Source organism: Capra hircus, chromosome 19 (assembly GCF_001704415.2).
Source record: "Capra hircus breed San Clemente chromosome 19, ASM170441v1, whole genome shotgun sequence".
NCBI lineage: Eukaryota > Metazoa > Chordata > Mammalia > Artiodactyla > Bovidae > Capra > Capra hircus.
The window spans coordinates 51,509,755-51,521,873 of NC_030826.1; the positions used below are offsets into that span (position 1 = coordinate 51,509,755).

Consider the following 12,119-nt stretch of genomic DNA (forward strand, 5'->3'; position numbering starts at 1 on the left):
TTTTATTTGAAAATCCTGTTTGAAAAGACTATTTCATAAATAGTATGTGGTGGGGGGCAGTCACCAAAATAAAATGTCTGTAGACAAGGCTGCAGTGGATCCCTGTTTTAAACATAAATCTAATCTCTATCTTGAAGATTTCGGACATTTAAGTTAGAAGTAGTTGTGTTTGTTGGAACTTTTCTAATAGCATCTTGATTTTGCCATCACCTCAAGGTGAACTCTCTCAAGTTAGGACACAGGTTGAGAAACAGAGTATATTCCAAAAGAAATCTTCCGAATACAGATCAGCTTTCTAAGAATTTTTAAAAATAACATAATTCAACAAGCCTATTGAGCTGAGGCGCCATATGGGCTTCCCTGTTCATTTATAGAATCAGAGAACTTTAAGAGCAGAAGCAAAACTTAGACAACATCAAGAGCAAGGAGGTTGAGTGGAGATTCTAAGTCACAGTCCAAAAACCCACAAAACTTTGTAGCTGTGGAACTGAGATGAGACCTGCAGATTCCGGACTCCCGACTTCCTGCACCCACATGTCTCACAGCGCTCTGGCCCCTTCTCCCAAATCTGTCTTCTTCCTAAACACGTACTTATGGCCATACTGAACTCACGGCCAGCATGTGATATGCCAAGGATACAACGCATACAGATAAAGGAACCAGGGTGTCTCTTGCTAAAGAAGCTTTCCCAGATAGTGAGCTAGCTACCAGTTCTGCAAAGAATGCTTTGTGGCAAAGAAAAAAGAGGAGGGAAAAAAAAAAAAAAGTCAAGGTGTTTCCGAGGCAACTCCATGTTCGTGGTGCTCACCTGTATTTTAAAAGCAGTTTCAGTACCACTGAGCGGATCACGGGGGTCTTATCCACGACATCATCAAAAGGAGAAAGAGATTTTGTGTGTTCACGGCGTCCTAAAACCAGCAGAAGAAAGGTAAGATCACTGTTCACATCAGACATAAAAAGTGAGATGAAGAACTGAATTTTTAACTCCACTCACGTTGGGGAGCCTCTCGAAGGAGCTCCTTCTCTACAAAGAGTAAGGATAGCAGGTCTTTGACTACTTCCTTCTGAGGTGGAGAATTGTCTTTGAAGCACATGGTAGTAACCAGGTCCACGAAGAAACTATTGCACATCTGCCGGAAGCGGGCATGTTTCTCAATGACCTCCCTTAGGAATGGTTAAAAACCATGGTTAAAAGTCTGATAAACTGTGTTCCAGAATCCCTCCCTACAGAGTGCTCTGGGATTTGGATAGCTTTTTTTTTTTTTTTAATTAAAAGATGCAAGTATCTCCTTATATTGATTAGAATCAGTCTCCAAAAACTGCAACAGATAATACGTACACATGGCTCTTTTGAGAAAGACTTTGATCATTTGGACCATCTAGTAATAGCCTTTATATCCCAAGAGTTTCTCAAAGCTCCCATCTACTGGACTTGTCTTGTGCCCCACTTTTAGAAGGCATGAGGAGGGAAGAAAACCAACCTCTTGGGCTATTTTAATCAGTGCCCTAAAGGCACTTAGTCAGACAAGAGCTGGCTTTAGCCTCAAATCATAGAACACAGATGGCATTTACACATCAAGAGGATAAGCCAGTTGCATCTAAATTCTTTGGGTACTCGTGAAGGCTTTAATTAGTTTATAAGTTTCTGGGTTTTTTCCTCTAATTTTTCAATCTCCTTCTTCTGTACACATGCATGTCTTGGGGAAAGGATAATTTTCAGCCACTAGATGTTTATAAAAGTACATAAATAGTTGTCTTTGTTAGGACACTTCTCTGCTATGAGGCTTTCTAAGGTCAATAGTATATTTTAAAAATAATTTTATTTATTTTTGGCAGTGCTGGGTCTTCATCGCTGTGCAGGTTTTTCCTCTAGTTGTGCTAAGCAGGGTCTACTCTCTAGTTGCTGTGCTCAGGCTTCTCTTTACGGTAGCTTCTCTAGTTGCGGAGCAAAGACTCTAGGGTGCCTGGGCTTCAGTAGTTGCGGTACATGGGCTCAATAGTTGGGGCTCAAAGGCTCTAGAACACAGGCTCAATAACTGTGGTGCACAGGCTTATTTGCTGTGGGATCTTCTCGGATCAGGGACCAAATCCATGTCTCTAGCATTAGCAGGTGGATTCTTTACCACTGAGCCACCAGGGAAGCCCAATAGTTATATTTTTGAATACTGTACTTGCAAAAAAGGAAGAAAAAGGAGAAAGCTTTCTCAAGAGAAAGGCTATTTCACCTGTGCTCCTGGGAAACAGTTGGAGAGTATCTGTCTGGTAAGTCGGTTAAACACAAGGGGCATCCCATATGCCCTTGGGTGAGGTTAACTTTAATGCAGCGCAGGCAGAATACATGGTCACAGGGCAGGCAGACAGGATCCTGTGCATCTCCCAGGCAGATGGGGCACGGCTGAACCCCAAACCTAGAAGCCAAGAAGGGTGGCCAGTTTTAAAGCAGGGGAGTGGGACATGAGAAGGGAAAAAAAACACAAAGCTTTCGAATTCTCAACCTTGCGGATCCCTAACCCAAAATCTCACCTGGTGAAACTCTCGCTGACCTGGTCTTTACATTTACGAAGAGTAGTCATCACCGCCATGAAAGGCCTGTGGGTCTTCATGTCAGAGTTCTCTAGCAGGCACTGAAGGAGAAGGGCATTGGCAGGAGGGTGGGGGGCAGTGAGGGAGAGCAGAGGTCAGCCAGGCAACAAGACATGGCATGCCCTCTGCCGCTGGTGGAGCTAGACAGTTAAGGCTCTGCTGTCTGTAGTGCAAGGCTTTTTAAAATTTTATTTAGCAGTTTCTTTAACTTTGAATGCCCATTGTGACTATGCTGTTTTGGGGAGAAGACCAATATTCTCAGCTTTAGATTTTCCCCTTCTTCCTTTTTTTTTAAAGGTATATATACCCCCTCTTTTCATTATATTTCAAACCATAAATGATAATATAGTGACCATCTGTGTATCCACCAAGCTTTAAGTAATCTTGGGATTTTCTGAATATTTGCTTTATCAGTTTCTGAATAACCAAATGTTACAGGTGTAGTTTCAACTTCAAGTATATCCCTTTCTACTCCCAGGCCCAGGGAACCACATTCCTAAATTCCCACTTCTACTAAATTTCCACCCATGCATGCAACTCTGTATTAGGGACATCACACTACACCTAAGCTTGGCAATTTCCATTTTTCATTGATAAAAGTAGGTTCAGATCATTCATGTTTACTACTGCATGGTACTTGTTGACAAATACATTGGTTATCTATTTTCCTGTTAATGAACATTTAGGATGTTCCCAATTTCTTGCAATTACAAACATTTCTGGACCCAACATTCTTCCATGTGTCTGAGTGGAAACAGGAAAATTCCCTAGGGTATATGTTTAGAAGTGGAAACACTGTTTCTTAGGAAAGACATATCTTTAATGACATAAGATAGTGAGTTTAATTGGTGTGCTTAGGGAATTTTCCGGTTAGATATGATGCTTGTTATAGGTGTTTGTAAACATAATATAGATATTATGTATGCCCATGACATTATCTGCTCAAGGAAATTTCCTTTCTATTCCTAATTCTGCAAGAGTATCCGTTTATCAAATTATATATTTTATGAAAAGCTTTTTTTGTACCTTTTGAAATAATCATTTGCAGTGTATTTTTTGATTTATTATGTAACTGATGACATTTATAGGTTTTATAACTTTGAGCTATCCTTGAATTCCAGGACTAATCTTACTTGGAAATTATGAGTTTTTAATACCCTGCTAAATTTGATCTGTTAAATGAAATATTCAAAAATGGCCAAAGGACTTGAATAGACATTTTCCAAAGAAGGTATACAAACAGGCAATAAGCACATGGAAAAATACTCCACATCACTAGTCACTAGGGAAATACAAACCAAACCACATTGAGACGGTGCTCTGTGATGACCTAGACGGGTAGGATAAGGGGGAAGGGAGGCTCAACAGGGATGCTGTTGAGCTGATTCATGTTGTTGTACACAGAAACTAACAACATTGTAAAGCAATTATACACCAATTAAAAAAACCCAACACCACAATGGGATACCACTGCATACCCATTGGGAGGGTTATTATTTTAAAAATGGAAAATAACAAGTATTGGTAGGGATGTGGGAAGGTGGAGCCCTGGGTCATTGCTGGTGGGAATGTAAAATGGTGTGGCAATTGTGGGAAACAGTATGGTGATTCCTCAAAATGCCAAACATGGAATTACCACGTGATCCAGCAATTCCACTTTTAAGTACACACTTAAAGAATTAGAGTAGTGACTCAAATAGATACTTCTACACCCAGGTTCATAGCGGCATTTCACCAAAAGGTGGAAACATCGCAAGTGTCCATCAACAAATGGCTGGATAAACAGAATGTGCTCTCTCCATACAGTGGAATCTTCCTCAGCCTTAAAGAGGAAGGCAATTCTGACACCTGCTACAATGTGGACAGATCTTGAGAACATGAAGTATGCTAGTTAAAACAGGACATTTCAAAGGCTGCACAGCAAAGCTGCTGGCAGTGCTTGTGTGAGGTTCCCAGTAGGCAGAGGCTGTTTTCCCTGAGAGGCCACTGATGCTGAAAGGACGGTCACTTTTTCTGCAGGGTATTATCCTGTGTGGCACTAACTTTATAAAGGGTGTCAAGGGGCAGAGACATGGGCCTTCCTGTGCCCTTGGTCCCACCAACAGCACTGTGTTGGGAAGTCCACAAGTCCAGCGGCATTCTCTTACACCCCCGTCTTCCTGATCATGGCAGTGGCAAGCTGCTCCCACTGTGGGCCAGGCTGCTGGTCTTTCTAGGGCCGCTGGAGGCCTGGTCGGAGCCCACCCTTCAGTCCTCCCAAGCAGATTTGCTGCATTGATAGTTCCTTTTCCTGCAAGAAACCCTAAATGACATACCTTGACTTACCACTCAGGAGAGGGTAAAAATTAAACCATTAAATGCCACAAATAGAGCAGCTTATGTGATGAAATCACTTTCCTTACTACATTCAGATAAAACTGTCAGAGCAGAAAGGGAATATACCACCTCACTGACAGAGGTTAGGTCATGCTTCAATTGTGCTTCCTCTTACAAAGAGGCAGACCTCTGCCTGCAAGGCAGAACCTTTGCGCTTACCTTATTCAGCAAGGAGACATAGTCAGTCACCAGCTCACGCAGCTCAGGAATTTGACTCTCCGTCTCCAGCAGCACGTGCTCCACAAAGAGCGAGATGGAGAAAATGCGATTCCAGTGGGTTCTGTCAAGAGAGGGGTTCCCTCACTCAGCTCTGACAAAAAGCACCTGAGACAGAAGGCAGAGGTGCAGGGAGGTAGTTTCAAGGCACAGGAGTTGAATAGTTACGAAAAGGAGCAGATCTTAAAGTATTATAGAGAAATCATAGAGAGACTGTTCTCTTATCACTGTGGAATTATGTTAGAAATCAATATCAAAAAATATTTGAAAATAACCCACGTATTTTCACTGTAATGTGACATTTATCAACAGAAATCTTTGACTTAGCCACTGAAAGCCTCAGTAAAGCCAGAAGACTGAAAACCCAGAGGGTGATGGCAGAGAAGAAAAGATTTAAATGAGAAAAATCAAAGTGAGAAATTAATATCCAGGATACTTAAAAACCCCCATGTATTTGGAAATTAAATGTCCACTTTTAAATGGTAGATGTATATAAGAAGCCATAACAAGGAAAATTAGAAAATATCTGTAACATAATAAGAGTGAAAAGAGAATTTCTCAGAATTTGTTGTATGCAGCTGAAGCAACTGAATACAATGTGGAATCTTAAATAAGATATGAAAACAAATAATGGACACTAACCTAAAATTTTGAGAAATTTGAACAAAATCTATACTTAATAATACTGTATCACGTGTTGATTTCTTGCCCTTTTTTTTTTTACAACATGGTATTTCTTTATATTCTCAGAACTGGATTAGAAGTTTCAAACTTCATCCAAAAAAATTTAACTCACTAAGATAATAAACTTTCTAGTCTTTAAGCAAGAATATTAGGTGCCAAAATACATGGAAGTATATCAATGTTATGGTGAATAAATATTAGAAATCTAGCATTCTATTGATATTAAGTCAAACAAGTGGAATCAAAATGTCATAAACTTTCTTGCTAAGCAAAAATTCATGTCTCTAAAATACATATTTTAATTATACATACTATATTTATAGTTACATATACATATCTGTGTATGTACAAAAGTTTTTTTTACTATGCTAGATCAAGGCTTAAGAAAGAACAATAAACAAGAGACAGAAATTGGAAAATATAAACTAAATGAAACGGGAGCACTGAATATGAAATAGAAAAAGTGAAACAAACTAGAGAAAAGTAACAAATCATCATATAGTCCAATTGTTTTTAAACATGGATAATCATTAGAAACACATCTGGAACTCTGGAGAAAAAAGCAAAACATGGGCATTTGTATTTTTCAAAAAATTTCAAGATAATTCTGATATGCCTCTGGATTTTAAAAAGTATTACAGGTTTTTCTATTAAATGGTAGTTTTACTGATATAGAACTCTATTATTTTCTGTTGACCAATCATAACAATGGTATTAAGCGAATAAATAATAGTTATATAATCACAATAGTAAAAGGTGTTTACCGTTTTCATGTTTCAATACCTTTAGACCGTGAAGCTTTCATACCTTGGATATGTTCTAATGTCTCTTAGTTTACAGTCTATGGGAATTTGAACAGAATTTGTATCCTACTGTTGTGCGAAAATTAAAAAAACTTTATTATGTTGAATTGGTTCATGGTGCTTTTCAGATCTACTGTATTTGTTTACTTTTCTGTATATTCATTCTATTAATTTTTGAGAGCTTGATATTGAAAATACAACTAAAAATCTTAATTAATCTATTTAAGAAATAATTGTAATATATGGTGGAACTATATGTAACTTTGTTCTGTATCTTCCAAATTTCCTGGAAATGTGTTATCATACTTTCATAATTTAAAAAATAAAAACGAAAGGGGAAAAGAAGGAGCAGGTGAGAAAGTAAGTGAATTAGGTAGAAGCCCTTTGTGATGTTCTCCCTGACCTCTACCCACTTCTGTCTTTCTCCTCCCCACAGACTCCCAGCTCAGACAACTCAAGTTCCATGCCTCCGCCCATGTCTGGTGACTCCCAGCTCGCCCTTAAAGGCCAGCCCAGGACTTGTCCTCTGGGGAGTCTAGCCCGAGTGCATGCCCTTTCTCTGTCACCCTGCTGGGGTCCTCTGCAGCTGCTCCTTCTCCTGCAGGATCATAATAATCCGCTCACCTCTGCATCGCCCCCAGCACTCTGTGCACTCCCTGAATGCTCAGTTCTCTCCTGTTTTTCTAGGATCATTGCGATGCCTGGCATTTAAGTAGGCTTCCATAGATGTTATAGAATGAATGAGGAAAGGCCCACTTCCAGCAATAGGAACATCTGCCCTCTCTCTCTGATGTGCCTGGGGCTCCTGGGTCTCACCTGATATCTCTGATGAGGGTTCCGGTCATCATCCCACAGTCCTGCATGTACCCTTCTGAGCAGAGGAGCTCTAGTGGCATGGAAAGATTCTTCACAGTCTGTAACCAAGCTTGGGGACTGGGCTTCAGGAGGTTTTCCGTCAGCATTTCAACACAGGCCACTGCTGCCAACACATCCAGACTCTGGGGAGCAGAGAACAGGCCCATGACTGAGCAGTCTGTCCCCCGACCCCCATTGGGCTGCTCTAAACCTTAATTCGGAGGTCCTGGGTGTTTTCCTTGTGTTCCAGGCTTGGAGCTTCCTCTTTCATTGTCTTGGGATCTAGGAGGCACGAGTTAGATGTATTCTAACTGAGAAGCCACACTAACGTGTGTGCTGGTGAAGATGTCTCCCAGTTGGAACAAGGCCCATAAGCTTCCCCTTCCCAGGGTAGGGGTGGGAGCACCCCTCCCTCCACACTCGCTTGAGGAGGCCAAGCCGGGCTACAGGCATGAAAGATCCCTAAGAGGGGCCATACCATCTCACGTCTAGCCCAGTTGTGGTTCTCTGTGCCTTTTGTAAGGCTTAGCAGAATTGGAGGGTGGATGGTCAAGATCCTGGAGAAGTTCTGTAGCCGGTTTCTGAAACGGTGGTAGGCGAGGTGCACTAATGGTAAGGAGACCTCTTTCTCTGGCATTCCTGCATTCAGCTGATTGATGCAGGACCATAGAGCCATCTGCAGAACCTGGGATGAAAAACAAGCTTTTACTATATAATTTGTAAAGTATTTTTTTAAAAAGCTACATTTTGCTTGTGGAAAATGAGAACCATTCAAAAATGACAAAAAAGAAAATTAAAAACCACGCACACTACTAGTATCTCACATTTACTTTTTGGTGTTATCCCTTCTAGACATTTCTAGATCCATACCTCTTCTCCCAGTTGGTCCCCAAATTAGCGTCACAATGTATTCCTGATCTTTTTCCACTTCACAAGCATACCTGAAGAACATTGTTTTTAATGGCTGCACAATAACAATCAAATGGCCGTACTTTAACTGGTCCATCCCTTACGTTTTGACAAGTAAATTGTTTCTAATTTTCCATTTTTAGAAATAGAACTGAAAAGAACATTCCTATGAATAAAATATTTGTCTACATCTCTGATAATGTTCTCAAGATCAAATCACCAGTTCAGATTTTGTTCAGAAGTTCCCCATTCACCCAAACGGTTTACAGAACCACCACGCTATTCACACCACCTTTGGCAATGGAGGAACTTCTGGCCATTTTTAAAAAAACAGTTTTGCCACATAGACAAAAATGATGGTAGCCGAAAGTTGTTCATGCCTGTTGATTTACTAGTGAGGCTGAGAATTTTCCTGTTTTCTGGACATCTGTATAATTATTCTGTTAACTTTCATTCGTTTTTAAAGATTAGAGGATGTTCTTATTGATTCCTATGAACACTTTATTAACCCTTAATCATGCTGGTTGTACCTTCTCAAATCTGCCAGTTTCCTTTTTTATGTACTGAAGTTTGAAATCTTCAATATTTCCATTGAAATTTCAGTTACTCTTATTATTAACTTGCTGTGGTCAGTTAAATATTTACCTAGTTTTCTTCAAGAAAAACTAAACATTTTAAAAGAAAGCATCACAGGAAATTGGAGGTCTTCTTCCTGTTACTAAAATCTCCATGCTTTAGGGGTGCTGAGAGGTGGGGTAAGTGTCCAGCCTCGAGGGTTCTGAAGGTGTGAGTGGCATTTTCTCACACCACTCTCCTCTTGGGCCACATTCTGTTCCACAGACATTGCAGCTCCGGCAGTGGAGCAAGCTCCATGTCGGTATTTTGTCCACTTATGCCAGCCTTGCCCTGACCTCGAGTCAGTACTTACGTTTAACTGCTCCCAAGTGGACACTCTCATGGTCAAGAGAAGGAAATCTTTCAGGTAACACTGAAGAAGCTCCTGCTGCTGGTCCACTGTGAACTGAGCAAGAAAACTGCCCAGTGGGGTCTTCTGAAAGAGTTCTAGTAACTTCTTTGCCAGTCCTGCGGGGAGGGGCAGGGGGAGGTGGGTGGGGAGGGAGAGAGATTCCCTGGGGTGAAGACGGTGACCACGACTCCCCTTACCCACCAAACGCCTTTTTAGGTTGATTTCTGGACACTTCAGATATTTTCCCAGTGAAGTAACAGTAACAAAGTCAGAAGGAATGCTCTATTCTGGTCATAAAAGCCTGCACGTGTGCTAAGAAGTCGCTTCAGTTATGTCTGACCTTTGCGTCCCTGTGGACTGTAGCCTGCAAGGCTCCTCTGTCCATGGGATTCTCCAGGCAAGAATACTGGAGTAGGTTGCCATGCCCTCCTCCAGGGGGTCTTTCCAACTCAGGGATCGAATCAATTTCTCTTATGTCTCCTACATTGACAGGTGGGATCTTTACCACTAGTGCCACCTGGGAAGCCCCCAGAAAAGCCTAGCTAGCCCTAAAGAGAATACAATCTGGGATAGACCAATATTTCCACAAGTTGTAAAGTGCCTCGGGAACCTAGGACCAAAGTGAACCAGGAACAAGCGGGCTGCCTGCAGGGAGTTGGGTCAAATGCTGCTCAAACCAAAAAGACCTGCCTTCTAGCGGATGGGGTGCTGGCCCCCAAGTCATGTGCTATCACAGAAGAGTAGGGTCAGTTTTTGATAGGGTATGAAAAAGAGAAATACTCTCTCCTCAAGAGAGAGATTGATTTGAGTTTGTCCAGAAAGAGTGACAGAAAGCTTATCGAGAAATCTAAGTTCATCTTCAAGTATTTTGACATCTATTTTTTAAAAGACATCTGGCTTTTATTTAAAGATTGAACTATAGTTGATGTATCATGTTACTTTCAGTGATCTGATGTCTGCCTATCTTATGAAATGATCACTATAATTTAAAAAAAAAGCTATACATAAACTTTGAAAATACTACTTCATGTATGAAAGATGACATTCCCAAAAGTGGTGTGTGACCATTGGGGTTTTCCTGGAATGCCTGTGGCCAGATGACTTGGCAAGGGAGGACAATGATGGCTCAGTCTGGGCAAAGGTACTACTCTGGTCACTGGCGCTTGCTGAGAGGGGCTCAGCCAGAGACATCCTGGTGCCCTCGTTGTCCAGGGGACTCAAATGGAGATGACCTATGACAGGGTATCAGGGTCTCCTGCAGAACACATACCCTCCCACCATTGCTGGGCTCACCTGCATTTCCTGTGATGTACTGAGTATGGACCCACAACTCCTCCAGATAGTCCTTGATTCTCCAGCTAAATGGGACACTATTGGACGCCTTCTCTGGAAGGTTTATGTAGTTCTGCACCACGATGTAAGACATCTCTCCTTTAGACCTGCAACAGGCCAAACAAGGGCTAAGAATTAAGTGGTTACTGAGATGGCACTCAAGATGCAAGATGAGATCTACTTCTGATGCCAATTCCTCTTCATTTTCAAGTACTAGGAGGCGTAGTGGGCTGCAAAGACAGCCCCCTGGTCTACTGAACAGCTCATTTTTATACTATAAAAGAACTGAAGGATGATCTTATATCATCACTGGGTTTTACAGACAAAACAAAAACAAACCACAGTTGGAAAGCTGGTTGAAATCGTGGACAGAACCAGTCTGGTGATGTCTGAACCCACTCTTGCCCTATACCTGTACAGAGAATCAGAGCCACCTAAAAGCCAAGCAAGGTTTTGGTAGGCCAGCTGAACTTGAGTTACATAAGATCAGGCCTAGGGACAGGCTCTGCAGTTCCCGTCAGTCATAGGCAGGAGGAATAGGAAAAACAACATAAATGCTTCCTTACATGCAGCTTCCCCTGCAGATGAGGTGAAAGTGGACCATTTTAACTGCAAAGGGTGCTCTGAGCATAAGGAAATGAAGAACGTCAAGAACGAAGCAAGAATTTTTCAGAACTGTGTCAACACTTTGTTACTGTTGTCATGCCCTTCAGGCTACAAAAAGGGCCAACTTCAATGTGATTCTAAAATCCATACTAATATTTCATCGAACATCTGGGAGAGCCTATTAAGTTTGCTGCTACGTTATGGGTTTATTTCCCTTCCCAAGAAAAGAAAGTCTTCTATTCACCTTGTATCAATCGTCACAAGAGGAATGTTCAGAAGTTTAACGTCATTGAAAATAAACATCCAAAGTTCTCTCGCCCAAGACGGACAGTGTGGGTTGACCAGCAGGTCAAGGTTGCCGTCTCTGTCCACGCAAGAGATCACGCTTGCCAGGAGGGGAGTCACAGCGCCCTGGACCCGCTTCCAGAGGGTCTGCCTGTGAGTGGGAGAGATAAGACCGCTCAGGTTAGAAGGACCACAGACCATACTGGGATGCCCAAATCCTTTTCACATTTTGTGCCTTCATGGCAGTAACAAAATATCTGCTCTACTATTCCCACACTACAGCTGTGTTTTTCATGTTTTTTACATCATTTTTAAGTACTAGAGGAGATTAAATCAAACTAAGATTAGAGGCAGGTCAGGAAGCAACAGTTAGAACTGGACATGGAACAACAGGCTGGTTCCAAATAGGTAAAGGAGTACGTCAGGGCTGTATATTGTCACCCTGCTTATTTAACTTACATGCAGAGTACATCATGAGAAACACTGGGCTGGAGGAAGCCCAA

The 12,119-nt window shown here is 41.5% G+C and overlaps 1 protein-coding gene across 3 annotated transcripts in view; it reads right to left on the bottom strand.

The window, feature by feature from the left end:
* RNF213 (ring finger protein 213) overlaps positions 1 to 12,119 on the bottom strand; it is a 124,080-nt gene that overhangs the window by 25,303 nt on the left and 86,658 nt on the right. For all 3 annotated transcript variants that reach the window (XM_013972340.2, XM_013972342.2, XM_013972341.2), the window contains 10 exons: positions 11,576 to 11,767; positions 10,687 to 10,832; positions 9,355 to 9,509; positions 7,996 to 8,202; positions 7,479 to 7,660; positions 5,119 to 5,239; positions 2,524 to 2,624; positions 2,226 to 2,408; positions 995 to 1,164; positions 809 to 908 (listed from right to left, as the gene is read on the bottom strand). In XM_013972340.2, the coding sequence (XP_013827794.2) occupies positions 809 to 908; positions 995 to 1,164; positions 2,226 to 2,408; positions 2,524 to 2,624; positions 5,119 to 5,239; positions 7,479 to 7,660; positions 7,996 to 8,202; positions 9,355 to 9,509; positions 10,687 to 10,832; positions 11,576 to 11,767 (1,557 nt within the window). The remainder of the gene's footprint in view (positions 1 to 808; positions 909 to 994; positions 1,165 to 2,225; positions 2,409 to 2,523; positions 2,625 to 5,118; positions 5,240 to 7,478; positions 7,661 to 7,995; positions 8,203 to 9,354; positions 9,510 to 10,686; positions 10,833 to 11,575; positions 11,768 to 12,119) is intronic.